This window comes from Aotus nancymaae, unplaced genomic scaffold (assembly GCF_030222135.1).
Source record: "Aotus nancymaae isolate 86718 unplaced genomic scaffold, 86718_ANA_hifiasm-v0.15.2.pri h1tg000021l, whole genome shotgun sequence".
NCBI lineage: Eukaryota > Metazoa > Chordata > Mammalia > Primates > Aotidae > Aotus > Aotus nancymaae.
Window position 1 is genome coordinate 2,678,835 of NW_026988433.1, and position 15,023 is coordinate 2,693,857.

General features: G+C 53.7%; 1 protein-coding gene across 10 annotated transcripts in view; it reads left to right on the plus strand.

The window, feature by feature from the left end:
* RIMBP2 (RIMS binding protein 2) overlaps nucleotides 1-15,023 on the plus strand; it is a 340,749-nt gene that overhangs the window by 291,749 nt on the left and 33,977 nt on the right. For all 10 annotated transcript variants that reach the window (XM_064379555.1, XM_064379553.1, XM_064379556.1 and 7 more), the window contains 4 exons: nucleotides 5,441-5,592; nucleotides 6,569-7,018; nucleotides 9,043-9,189; nucleotides 14,865-15,023. In XM_064379555.1, coding sequence (XP_064235625.1) covers nucleotides 5,441-5,592; nucleotides 6,569-7,018; nucleotides 9,043-9,189; nucleotides 14,865-15,023 — 908 coding nt within the window. The remainder of the gene's footprint in view (nucleotides 1-5,440; nucleotides 5,593-6,568; nucleotides 7,019-9,042; nucleotides 9,190-14,864) is intronic.

Below are 15,023 nucleotides of genomic sequence, written 5' to 3' on the forward strand. Positions count from 1 at the left end.
TTTGAGCACCGGCATCAGCAAGGAGCTCATCCTACAAAAGGCAGGAGGGCAGTGAGTCCCCCAGGGGACATGGTTACATCTTCTGTGTCACACGCGCCCCTAGACACACACTCATTGAGTGGGATGGTGCCTGGACGTGCCTACACGCCTCTCAGAATCATTCTTTCTCGTCCTTGTAAATTTTGTGTAGCGCGCATACCTGTCTTGTGCAAAGGAGATGCGGTTTCATCACAGGAGCTATTTTTGGTTCTGGGCGCAGCAGCAATGGAAACCCGTGTCCTTTTCTGCTTTCTCTGCTCAAACGAGGAGCATGATATGCTCCCTTCCTTTTCTGGGGAGATGGGGGGGCAGGGCAAGTGTGGACACCTCCTTTGTCTTCTTGCTCCCCCTCGTCAGGGTCCCTGTGCTGCTGAGTTACTGGACAGCGGGTACGCCCCCCTCCGGAAGCCTCTGCTGCGCGCTCTGGTATTCATGAAACCTGTGGTCAGCTAGAGCCTGATGGAGCAGCAGTGTCGGGGCACGCGGGACAGATGTGCCTTCGGGGGGACAGCACGTCCGGGTAGCAGCTAACACAGGCAGGCTCAGTTCATCGGTGTTACCCGGTGACGTTTTATTTCTCCCCACCTGCTGGGAGGTCATCATGAATGCTGGGATAATGAGGCTGCCCTCTTTTCACTGACACCTCCCTCGATGCCTTCTGTTCAGCGCTGGGGGTGAAGAAAGAGAAGCAGCCACAGGCGCTCCACAGGGACTTGGGAGGTAAAGGGCGCATCTCCGGGCCGTCAGCAAAGGCTCTCCTGGACTCTAACTTTGAGATGGAGAGAGTCAGGTAGGGGAGGGGGCCCTTAGCACAGAGGTGGGTCCCAGGCTGACCCCCCAGTGACTGGGAACGAGATCTCAGAGTGGGAAGTAAACAGGAGGGATGTGTCTGTGTTTAAGGAAGACGGCATAGTTGGGACAATCACACAGAGGTCAGCATTTCACAGAATTCGCGCTCCAACCACGCCCCATGTACCATCCCCCCATGGTCTTGGGTACTGCCAGGGTAAGCCATGCCTGGGGATGCTGGTGCAAGGTCGGGGTTCTTCAGAGTAACAGAGCCAGTGGGAGATGTGGATATGCTTATACGTGCATACACACCCACACATACCCCATGTACATACACACACCCACATACATCCACATGTACAAATACACATACACAGACACCCCCACAGACCCACATACACACACCCACATATGTCCACATGCACAAATACACATATACCCCATGTACATGCACACCCCCACACCCCCCACAGACTCACACACCCCCACATACACCCACATGTACAAATATACACACACAGACACCCCTGCAGACCCACATACACACACCCACATACATCCACATGCACAAATACACATATACCCCACGTACATGCACACCCCCACACCCCCCCACAGACTCACACACCCCCACATACACCCACATGTACAAATATACACACACAGACACCCCTGCAGACCCACATACACACACCCACATACATCCACATGCACAAATACACATATACCCCACGTACATGCACACACCCCCACAGACACACACACACCCACATACGTCCACATGTGCAAATACACATACACACCCCACGTACATACACACATCCACACACCCACAGACTCACATACACACCCCCACACACCCCCACAGACTCATACACCCACATATACCCACATGTACAAATACACATACACACACACAGACACCCCCACAGACCCACATACACACACCCACATATGCCCACATGCACAAATACACATACACCCACACACACCCCACGTATGTACACACACCCACACACACCCCCACAGACTCACATACACACACCCACATACATCCACATGCACAAATACACATACACACCCCACGTACATACACCCAGACACCCCCACAGACCCACATACACACACCCACATATGTCCACATGCACAAATATACACACAGACACCCCCACAGACCCACATACACTCACATAGACACCCACATGCACAAATACATATACACACATACACAGACACCCCCACAGACCCACATACACACACCCACATACGTCCACATGCAGAAATACACGTACACACACACCCTATGTACATACACCCACAGACATCCCCACAGACCCACATACACATCCACATATGTCCACATGCACAAATACACATACCCCCCACTATATACACCCACAGACACCCCCACAGACCCACATACACATACACATACGTCCACATGCATAAATACACATACCCCCCACGTATATACACCCACAGACACCCCCACAGTCCCACATACACATCCACATACGTCCACATGGACAAATACACACATACCCCTCACGTATGTACACCCACAGACACCCCCACATCCACATGCACAAATACACATACACACCCCACGTACATACACCCACAGACAACCCCACAGACCCACATACACACACCCACATATGTCCACATGCACAAATACACATACACCCACACACCACATACATACACACACCCACAGACACCCCCACAGACTTACACACACCCACACATGTCCACATGCACAAATACACATACACAGACACCCCATAGACCCACATACACCCACATACGTCCACATGCTCAAATACACACACCCCCCACATACATACACCCACAGACACCCCCACAGACCCACATACACACACTCACATATGTCTACATGCACAAATACACATACACACACAGACACCCCCACAGACCCACATACACCCACATACGTCCACATGCTCAAATACACACCACCCACATACATACACCCACAGACACCCCCCACAGACCCACATACACCCACATATGTCCACATGCACAAATACACACCCCCACGTACATGCACCCACAGACCCACATATGCACACCCATATACGTCCACATACACAAATACACACCCGCACCCTACATACATACACTCACAGACACCCCCACAGACCCACATACACACATCCACATATGTCTACATGCACAAATACACATACACACACAGACACCCCCACAGACCCACATACACCCACATACGTCCACATGCTCAAATACACACCACCCACATACATACACCCACAGACACCCCCCACAGACCCACATACACCCACATATGTCCACATGCACAAATACACACCCCCACGTACATGCACCCACAGACCCACATATGCACACCCATATACGTCCACATACACAAATACACACCCACACCCTACATACATACACCCACAGACACCCCCACAGACCCACATACACACATCCACATATGCCCACATGCACGAATACATGTACACACATACACAGACACCCCCACAGACCCACATACACCCACATATGCCCACATGCACAAATATACACACCCCATGTACATACACCCACAGACACCCCCACAGACTCACATATACCCACATATGCCCACATGCACAAATACACATATGTACACAGACACCCCCACGGACCCACATACATACACCCACATATGCCCACATGTACAAATACATATATACACAGACACCCCCACAGACCCACATACACACACCTACATATGCCCACATGCACAAATACACATACACACAGGCTCCCACAGACACACATATGCCCACCCACATATGCCCACATGCATAAATACACAGACCCATATACATGCACTCATACACAGACACCCCCACAGACACCCACATATACTCACATGCACATATACACATATACCCCCAGACACCCCCAAACGCACATACACCCACATATGCCCACATGCACACACACACTCCCACAGACTCACATACATGCACCCACATGCACACATACACAGACACCCCCACGGACACACACCCACATATACCCACATGCACATACACACCCCCCCACAGACCCACATACACACACCCACATACACCCACATGCATATATACACATACACACATACACACACACCCACAGACCCTCACAGACCCACACGCATACACCCACACACACACATGCATCCCCATAAATCCACACAGACCCAAATACACCCACGTCATATACACAGACACACCCACAGACCCCCCCAAAGACCCAGACACACCCACATACACCCACACCCACACATATACTCACATACACATACACCCACATACACATACACACACATACACATACACACATATACACATACTCCCACATACACATATATGCATGTGCCCACATATACACATACACATATGCACACATTCACACACAGGTGTGTACATCTACACACAGATACATACACACATACACTTACATCTATACACATGTGTACATACACACATACATATACGCATGTACATACACATGCACATCACACACATACACAAGTGTATTCATGTATACACTTACGTTTACACACATTCGCACACGTACACGTACACATTTACACACGTACACATTTACACACATGTACCATACACATGTACACATTCACACACGTACACATTCACATACACATGTACACATACACACACGTACACATTCACACACATACACATTCACACATGCATTCACACACACGTACACATTCACACACACATTTACACACATGTACCATACACATGTACACATTCACACACGTACACATTCACATACACATACACATGTACACATTCACACACACGTACACATTCACACATACGCATTCACACACGTACACATTTACACACACATTTACACACATACCATACACATGTACACATTCACACACGTACACATTCACACACACACGTACACATTCACATACACATACACATGTACACATTCACACACACGTACACATTCACACACACGTACACATTCACACACACGTACACAAACACACAGAAGTGGATTCTCAGGTTCACTGACGTCATCAGATCTGGTCTCTTTTCATCTTTCCGTTTTGCTCAATTTGATGGGGTGGTAAGATGGGTGATATAAGGTCCAGGCAGAGGAGGGGGAGAGGAAAGGGGAAGAAAAGGTGAGCGCACAGGGGCTGGCAGGGGTTGCTTCTGGCCAAGATCTCTCTTCCGTTTCACCTGCGACATGCCGGCATCTCGTTAGCCCCCTTCAGAGCCAGGCCTGAGACCCTTGGGCAGAGGTAGCTCTGTCGGGTCACACAGGCTGAGAGCGGGTAAGATGGTTCCACGGACAGTCCAGGTTTGCGTTCTCCAGAAGATGGTGACTAAATGCCGAATTTAAAGGGGAAGTGCAGCTGTATGTCCTGGTAACTGGACCCCGCCCCCACCCTCCCGCCTCACCAGTTTCTGATTTGCTTCAACACTGCGTTCTCTTTCTGAGGTGACTTTACCGAATGCTCTCATTTCCAGGCGAGATGGGCAGAGCCCAGTCATGGCTCACCTGCCAGGGCCAGGCCCTGAACGGCTCCGTTCCCTTCTGTCCCTCCCAGGACCCCCAGCACCCCCGCAAGACGTCACTGTCCAGGCTGGGGCGACCCCGGCCACCATCCGGGTCTCCTGGAAGCCACCCGTGCTGACACCCACCGGGCTGTCCAACGGGGCAAACGTTACCGGCTACGGCGTGTATGCCAAAGGGCAGAGGGTGAGTTTTCGTTGGGCGGGGGGGCCTCGTTAGGCACTAACGCAGCAGGGACGGAGTGGAGGAGGCAGGGCCCGCTCTTCCAGCGGTGATCACTGGAGGCACCCTGAGCCCCAAAGACTCCACCAGCGGGTACGAAGCACCACCCACCCGCCCCAGGGCCCCTTCCTCATTTCCAGCATTCCCACTACCTCCCTCCCTCCCTCCTCCTCTGCCCTCCTCTGGGTATTAAAAATGCAGGAGAGCAGCCTCCAGTATCAGAACCTTCTTGATTGATGACTGGCTTTTTAATTTCAACAAACTGAGCCTTAGCAACATGCTACCCATGGCCGAAGGCACGTCCCCCCTCGAATACTGCCGGGTCTGCACATTAACAGATGACCAGGCCTTGACTCCAAGAAACGGGCATTTCCCTGGTGCCTGGTGTAGGGAACCAAGGACACCAGCCCCCACCCCTGCCTGGTGTCAAGTAGGAGCATCTGCCCTTGGGGAGGGCTCGGGAAAACAGCTGCTCCTCAGCATCCCCAGCTGCGCCTGCAGGAGCAGGGGCGACTTGGAAACAGAGGCAGTGCACCTGCCTGAGCCGCCTCCTGCAGACTCCTGTGCTCTGAGAGGGAAGCCCCAGCATGGCCCGGCCCCTGCAGGGGAGCCCTCAGCCCTGCCCTCTCCCAGCAGGGCACGTTGGCCTGTGTCTGAGCCCCTCTCTTCCTTCCAGCTGTGGCGGGAATAACCCAACACTGCTCTGCTCTCTGACCCTGCATCTACCCAGAATGGGTCCAGACCACTGTTGGGGCCTGAGGTCTATGAACCTGCCCCTGACCCCTTCCCGGAGCTTTCATACTTGGTGGGGTTGTTGGAGTTGGGGTCACTGGGCATGATCCTTTGCACCGGGCATCTGGCCTGAGGACTGGCCAGCTTCCCACGCAGGACCGCGGGGCTCATCTCGGGCACCCGGCGAGCCAGCTCTGTCTGTCCACAGGTGGCTGAAGTCATCTTCCCCACGGCAGACAGCACAGCCGTGGAGCTCGTGCGACTGAGGAGCTTGGAGGCCAAGGGCGTGACCGTGCGGACCTTCTCCGCCCAAGGCGAGTCCATGGACTCCGCTGTCGCCGCCGTTCCCCCCGAGCTCCTGGTGCCTCCCACCCCCCACCCGAGATCTGCACCCCCGTCGAAGCCATTAGCAAGTGCTGGAGTCCCTGATACCAAAGACGAGCACCTGGGTCCCCATGCCAGGATGGACGAGGCCTGGGAGCAGAGCCGCACACCCGGCCCTGTGCATGGGCACACGCTGGAGCCGCCCGCGGGCCCCGGAAGGCGGTCGCCCTCTCCCAGCCGCATCCTGCCGCAGCCACAGGGCACCCCCGTGTCCACCACGGTCGCCAAGGCCATGGCCCGGGAGGCCGCACAGAGGGTGGCCGAGAGCAGCAGGGTAAGGCCGGGGCTCCTGCCTTGGCGGCTCCTCAGTCCCCCAGCCCCGTGGGACGGCCCCGTCATCTCCCCAGCTCGTAGAGGGAGCTTGCCGGGAGGGAGGCCACACTCATCCCACAGCTTTGCTGGCGGACTCTGTCGTGTGCCTGATCCTGATTGAGTTAAACGGTGTTTTTTATTTACTGTACTCTCAGCACTTTGGGAGGCTGACGCAGGCAGATCACCTGAACTCAGGAGTTCGTAACTAACTAAGATAACTAAGGAAATGCCAGGTGCCTGCCTGGCTTAGAGAGCCGGCTCAGAAACACCCAGACTTGGGCCTCAGTGTGTGGCAAGGGATCTGAGTCGCCCGGTGGAGTCGGCCAGGACCCACCTTCCTGAACTGGGTGCTTCCTAGTTTTGCTGGTTTCAGAGTCCGGGCTACAGTGCGTGTGTGCCTGTAAATCTATACACACATCACTCACGTGCATATGCACAGACGGACGAACACCCGTAGGCAGACGTATCTGTGTGCATCCTCACGTACGCAGCATCTATACTTAGGTGTAGAAACGCATATGGGTGTATAGGTACCTGTGTACATGTTTGCAACAATCCAGCTTTGCTGGGTCCAGGAGAGAGCATTTGGATGGTGGTGGGGCTGTGTTCCAGATGATGCATACAGGGGAACATGCATTCTGGAGAAACTGCCTGCAGAGGCAGAGGAATGCCTCCCATGCAGGGCGGGGGTAGTTGACGTGGGGCTGGGAGCCAGACCGCGTGCCCGCACCTCCACCCAGAGCCCACTCTTGTCTCTCCTGGTGTGTGGAGCCGTTTCCACCTTTGAGGCAACAGCACGGCCCTGGTCAGGGTCCTCGCCCTGCTGGGTCAGCAGCCTGTAGGTCTCATGGCACCCGACACCGTCCTCCTGTGAGCCTGCCTCTGGGCTGGGGGCCAGGTCAGGGAAACTGGGGCAGGGCACACACCCTGGGAGATCAGTGCTGAGCAGCCCAGGTGCATCTAGGCGGACAGAGAGGACGAGGGTGATGCTGGGCAGGGAGCCCCCTCCCACCCCCGCCCTATCCTCTGGAGAGGGCCTGCCCTGGCGGCGCCTTGGCACGTCTTGAAAAACGGGAAATCCCCACTTTTCTGTGGAATTCCCTAATTAATTCAATGTTGGCCACTAATAAAAACATGAAACATGGATGTGTGGCCTTTGCATAAAGAAACCCTTCAGAATGAGTGAGTTCACTGTGCCTCTGACTGGCTCACGGGGCAGGAGCCCAGGCCCGAGCTAGGAAGGTGGTGCTTCTGGGAAGGCCCTGGGCAGGACAGGGTGGCAGCTGCCCTGTGGGCGGTGCTCCACTCCAGTCCCAGGTCCCCGAGAAGGCTGTGAGGGCACAGAAACCTGGGGTGGGAAAGAAAGCAGACACTTCCAGTCCTGTGCTTCAGGCAAATGTGAATTGATCAAAGTATTAACAAAAGCCAGGCAAAGGGGACCAGTGGAGGGAGTGAGGTGTCATCTGTATCCAAATGTTACCTCGAAGGTTAAAAAAAAGGCTGTGCTCGGTGGCTCATGCCTGTAATCCCAGCACTTTGGGAGGCTGAGGTGGGAGGATCACCTGAGCTCAGGAGTTTGAGACCAGCTTGGCCAACATGGTGCAACCCCTTCTCTACTAAAAATACAAAAATTAGCTAGGCGTGGTAGCGGGCAGCTGTAGTTCCAGCTACTTGAGAGGCTGAGGCAGGAGAATCGCTTGAACCTGGGAGGCGAGGTTGCAACAGTTATGATCGTGCCACTGCATTCCAGCCTGGGTGACAGAGTAAGACTCCGTCTCAAAAAAAAAAAAAAAAAAAAAAAGAGATTCTGGTGGGTATGGGGCAGGGAGAGGCAGGCAGAGCTGGGCCCAGAACAGTGTGTCGGGGGGTGCCTGGCCAGGCTCTGAGGGGGCTAAAGGTTTGGCGAGTGCAGGTGGGGCGGAGCGTGGCTGACGGCGGCCCCTCCCGAGAGCCCCAGCTCACCCGCGCCTCCTTTCTCTTTCCAAGTTAGAGAAAAGGAGCGTCTTCCTAGAGAGAAGCAGTGCGGGCCAGTACGCTGCCTCTGACGAGGAGGACGCCTACGACTCCCCTGGCTTCAAGAGGAGGGGCGCCTCGGTGGACGACTTCCTGAAAGGCTCTGAACTCGGGAAGCAGGTGAATGTGGGCCGGGCCCACACCCCCCTCCTGGTGGGCACGGGCTGGGAGTGGGCCCCGTGAAGATCAAGAGGTATGGGCACTTTCCCCGCTAGCTCTGGGTCCCTGAGAGAGAGGGAGATGCCCAGCCGGGGGCTCAAGTCATGCTAGATTCCTAAAGTTTAGGCTTAAAGGTGCCTGTGCACATACCCTCACTGGGGACGATTTTAAAAGCCTAACTGCAGGGCTTCCACCCTCCCCCGGCACCATCCTGCTATCCGGTCATGGCGGCGGTTTTACGGGTCCCGGTCTCGGTTCAGGCAGAACCTGCCATTCGCTATTCCCCTCTGTTAACTGGACAGAGGTTTGTTGGACATCTGTGTGCCAGGGAGGCATCATGGAAGACAAAAGTAACACGGTCAGGATTCGTCCTTCAGAACAGCAAAACCTCGGAGCTGGGCTCGTAAGGAAGACTTCAGCCAGTTTGGGGTTTATGTCTAATTTCCGATCATGCATATTCTAGTGGAAATGTCCTTGGTGCTATAAAGAACTAAAATTGGACAACAAGAGGGATTGGGAATAGCCCAGGGCCTGGGGAATGCCGACTCTCGGGAGCTTGAAGAGGCTGTAGATATCAGGTCACCCGGTACCCTCTGTACCCGCTCCCCACGCAAGGCAGCGCACCCCCAGAGTGGGGACTGGCACCCTCGGGCCCGGGTGTACGTCCTGGCTGGTTACAAACCACAAGTGGGCAAGTCCCCCGACTCCTCCAGCCATGAGGGTCTTCATCTGGAAGATCAAAACCATTCAGAAACAGAATGTCCACGTAATCATGGCTATGATGATGAAGACGCTTGGCTGCCCACGTTGCGGGCAGTCTGCAGGAGGAGGCTGCCAGGTCAATCTGGCTCTCTGTTGTGTCGGGGGTCTCGGCTCCTCTCCCATTCTGTCGGCCTTTCTCTCGTGGTTACAGAGTAGCTGCCATAGCTCTCCTGTGAGAGCACCCCAAGAAGGAGAAGAGGGATGGATGGAACCCAGACTTCCATCAGTCAGACTTTCCATGACATCTCCCTGACCAGACTGAGGTCACGTGGCCACTACCAGACAGGGAGCGGATTCTGGCGAATGGCTTATCAGTGATGTGTCGTCCAGAAGCCCACCGGGATGGCTCCGCGGTAGAAAGGAGAGCTTTATTGGTGATATCGGCTTGCAGAGCAGGAAGAGGGAGGCTCTGGCGTGTGCTGAGGGTACTCTCTCTGAAGAAGGAAGGGCAGGTGGTTTTTATGCCTCACAGGGTCCACATTACACAGGGAGTCGCGTGCATTCGGGTTGGGGGAAAAGCTGCCCTTCCCTCCAAGGGGAGCTGCACACATGTGCAGTGAGTAGACGTAGCTGTAGCATCCTCCATGTGCACTGCAGGGCAGGGTTTTCCTGTTACAGTGAGGTGGAATTGGCTCTTTCATCAAAAGGTGAACCCCAGCACTCAACGCCTAAGCTAAACGGGCCTCAGCCTCTTTAAACCAAAACTGGCGTAATGTCTATAGTCGCTTATCTGAAAAGAGCGTGGTCTGGGTTGTAATTGAGAGTTGGGAGGAGTTAGCCCCTCCTCCACAGCTCCTGTTGCTCGGGAGTTTAGCAAGAGTGTGATTTTTCTTGCAGCGTAGGAATTTAGATAGCTGCCGTGCCAGCCAGGCCTCAAACCCTGGGTCCCAGCTGACTTTTATTTCCCTAAGCTTCGGGGCCATCTCAGCTGAGAAAGAGGTATTTGTTTTGGTCTTTTGGGTCATAGATGCTTCATTTTCTTGGTGCTAGGCCCTGGATGAGTTCAGGAAATAGGATTTCTGCTGACTGTTGTACTGGTCTGCTGGGGCTGCCATCACAGAGTACCACAGATCAGGTGGCTCAAACGTCAGAAGTCTGTTTCTCATGGTGCTGGGGGCTGGAAGCCCAGGAGCGAGGCACCTGCAGGGTTGGTTTCCCTGGAGGCCTCCTGAGGCCTGCAGACCATACCTCCTCCCTGAGCCCTCAGATGGCCTCTTCTCTGTACATCCCTGGTGTCTTTCCTCTTTGTATAAGGAAAACAGTCCAATTGCATTATGTCCTGCCATCATGATGTCATTTAATCTTAATCTCACTGGTGGTTAAGGCTTCAACATCTGAATGGGGTGGGGTGGGGCAGGGAAATACAACTTAGTCCATAGCAAATGTGGAGCCAGCAACCCCGGCCACCACAGCACAGGTTCTCTGGGGCTTTTTGTATGTCAGATGGCACGCCAGACACAACCGGCGCATAGTAAGTGCTCAGTAAATGTACGTCTACAGGGAAACTGAGGCCTGCAGAATTAAGAATTTTTGTCCGTGATTACGCAGATGGTCTTCTAACAGAGCTGGAATGAGATTAGAATGGAGGCCTGGAGAATATCTGTTTCCATGCTTTTTCCAACGTGCCATGTTTTCGCTACCTATCCAGGAGCGAATCATTACATTCCCTGACCTCTGCTCAGCTTTTAAACACAGAGAAAAGGCTGGGGCACTGGTCCTCTGTGTGGGACCCACACCCCCATTGGTTTTTGAGATCAGCATTCAGCACTGTCTTACGGCAGCCACGGCCCCAGGTGGCCACGGAGCCCTTGACATGTGGCAGGTGTGACCGAGGCCCTGAATTTTTACTCCTATAAAATTAGATCCAGATTAGTTTACATGTACACAGTCACACGTGGCTGATGGCCACCATTGCTGACGCCCAGCTCTGGATGACCGCACCTGCCACAAGAGATGACTTTTCTAGATAAGAGCAGAAACACAGCTCTGAGCTTCCGAGTGCCTCTCAGTCCCTCTGGTGAGACCGCAGAGGACGTCTGCTTGGCCAAGCACGCCGTTTCCATGTTTTCGTGCTTGCCTGCTTTTTTAACAGAGCAAACAGGTCTGTTTCTATGAAAATTTAAAAAGCATTAATATTCAGCAGCCATGTTTTATGTTGCGTTCATTTATCTGACAAGCGATACTTGTTTTTCATTTACAGTTGAGATATTTTCTTTAAAAGTAACATTAAATATTGATTCAATTCGAAGAATGCAGATGGCGTCTGGCTGGGTGACGCATCACGACGCGGGTAGAGGGTGGCTGAAGCTGAGCTGGTGCACAGACCGCCGGCTTCCCCACACTGCCCGCCCTGTCACGTGCTCCCTCACCCTCCGCGCTATCCCATCTGCTCAGAGTCACTGACGTTCTAGCTGGTGGAAGCCACCACTTTCAGTTGACTACGGTATCTCTAGCATTTCTCACATAGTAGGTGCTCAATGAATAACTGTCGAATGAATGAATGAGAGCAGGAAGGCTGCACGTTTGCGCTGAAAAAATCACCTCTGTTCTTCTAATATTGCAAATGTATTTTCATAAGTCCACAATGAGAAATGCTTACTATACCATAAATAATATCTTCAGTTATCTATTTTTAAAAGTATTTCACTGACCAGGTGTAGGTCTTGATGACTGGATGTGGGTACATATTGTGTAAAGACTGTCACACGTGGCCAGGCGTGGTGGCTCATGCCTGTATTCCCAGCACTTTGGGAGGCCAAGGCGGGTGGATCGCTTGAGGTCAGGAGTTCAAGACCAGCCTGGCCAACATGGTGAAACCCTGTCTCCACTAAAAATACAAAAGTTAGCCAGGCATGGAGGTGGGTGCCTGTAATCTCAGCTACTCAGGAGGCTGAGGCATGAGAATGGCTTGTACCTGGGAGGTAGAGGTTTCACTGAACTGAGATCACGACACCACACTCCAGTCTGGGCAACAGGGTGAGACAAAATAAGAAGACTGTCCCAGTCAAGTTAATCAGCACACCCAAGGTGAACATGAGGCCCCCAGAACCCACTCCACATGTAACCGAAAGTCTCCACCCTTAATAAATCTCCAGAAAGAGGCTTTTAAGAGGAATCTGTGATTTTTCGTTTGGGGAAGCAGAGGTGGTTCTCTGAGTGGCAAGACTGAAGCTTGCTGTAGTGACGATCAAAATCCTTGGGAGGCTTTGCCTCAGCTTCTCTGTAAGTGAAATTTATAGCCACGGACCTCCTGCTGGATGTGGGCTCAGCACCTCCCCTCTCCCCATGGAGGGCTGCCTGCCAGCATTCTCCACTGAGGACTGGACATGGCCGTGTGTCCCCCAAGGAGGCACCTGCTCGGTGGAGTTCGGAGGCCATGTTCTCTGTCAGCAGAGGCAGGCCCAGCCATCGTTTACTGGCTGAGTGCCTTTGGCCAGTCACTGGACATCTCACGGAAACGCTGGCTACCTCTGCTTAGAATACTAGTCCAGGAGTGGGGAGGGCTGACCTCGAGCATCTGGCTAGTGCTGGACACCCGCTTCTGTCCCAAGAGTTGGCGCCTAGCTCGTTGCTGGGTTGAATAAAGTGAGACTGTGCTGTGGCACAGGAAGTCCCTGCCTGGGGGTGTTGGGGGCCTCGTGAGCTGCAGTTTCACCTTCGTTTATCCATGTAAACCCTGCTCGCTTCATGCCTTCCACTTGGTGCCTGGTTGGAAGCGTCAGGGCTGGCGTAAAGCTCAGAGGCTGGTGCTGCAGATCGCCCGGCCGGGGCCCTTCCCATCCTCACTCTCGCGGGCTCGGGGCAGGGGAGCCTTCCACCTGCATGGCCACGTGGCCGCCTCAGCAAGGCAGGGGCTGACCGTCACGCCAGCGCAGACACGTCTTTGTCTAGGTTAGTAACTGACACCAGAGTATTGTTTAAACAAACATGCCACAGAATGCTGTTGAGTGCCTTCATCTTGCCACCCACCGGCAAAATCAACTGTTCTTAACACCACATGGCAAAAGCAGAATATCTTTATGGTGTATTGCATTCATAAATCTGAGCGCATCAGAGCGCGTGGTTTGAGTTGTTGAAGCTTTACTTATTTCACTTTAAACATCATTACCACATTGACGGGGCACTTTCTCTGTGAGTGGAAACCCAGCTGCTGCTGCTGGCACCAGGATGCTGATCTCAAAATCCAGTGGGGTGCGGGTCCCACCCAAAGTGCTCCAGCCTTTTCTCTGCGTTTAAAACCTGAGCAGAGGTCAGGGAAGGCGCTGATTTGCGCATTGGAAAAGGCAACGGGAACAGATATTCTTCAGGCCTCCATTCAGCCTAATTCCAGCTCTGTTAGAAGATCATCTGCGTAATCACGGACAGAAATTCTCAGTTCTGTGGGCCTCAGTTTCCCTGTATGCGTAAAATTATGGGAGTCCACCAGGGCTGTCACCGTCTCCAAGCTGGCGTGTTACTAGGTGGCCTCCCATCTAAAGACGCTGCCCCCAGCCTCCACCCGGAGGCCCTGCTATCTGCACAACCTTCATCTGGAGCCGAGGCCGGGCTGGGGCTGGAGCAGCCCACAGACTGTACGGTGGCTCCACCTCCTGCCAGGCCGGGCTGTCTGCCAACGTCTCTGTGTGTGTTTGTCAGGCAATGTGGCATGTTTTAAAACCAAAGTGCCCTTTTATGCTGCATATACACTCCCCCTTCCACCATCCCGGCCTCCTCACACGACGCTGGATCCCGTGTGCAGCTGCTGGACCCTGATCCCCACTGTCACCAGGGTGTGGAGCCTTTGTTCAGCCAATAAGCTGGAGAAGCCGCGGGTGCCCAGAAATGGACCATTCTGCCCATGTGTCTTCTAAGTCGCCCCTCTTCTTGGCCCCCAGCCCCACTGTTGCCATGGAGACGAGTACCACACGGAGAGCAGCCGGGGGTCTGACCTCTCAGACATCATGGAGGAGGATGAGGAGGAGCTGTATTCCGAAATGCAGCTGGAAGACGGGGGAAGGAGGCGGCCCAGCGGCACATCCCACAATGCCCTCAAG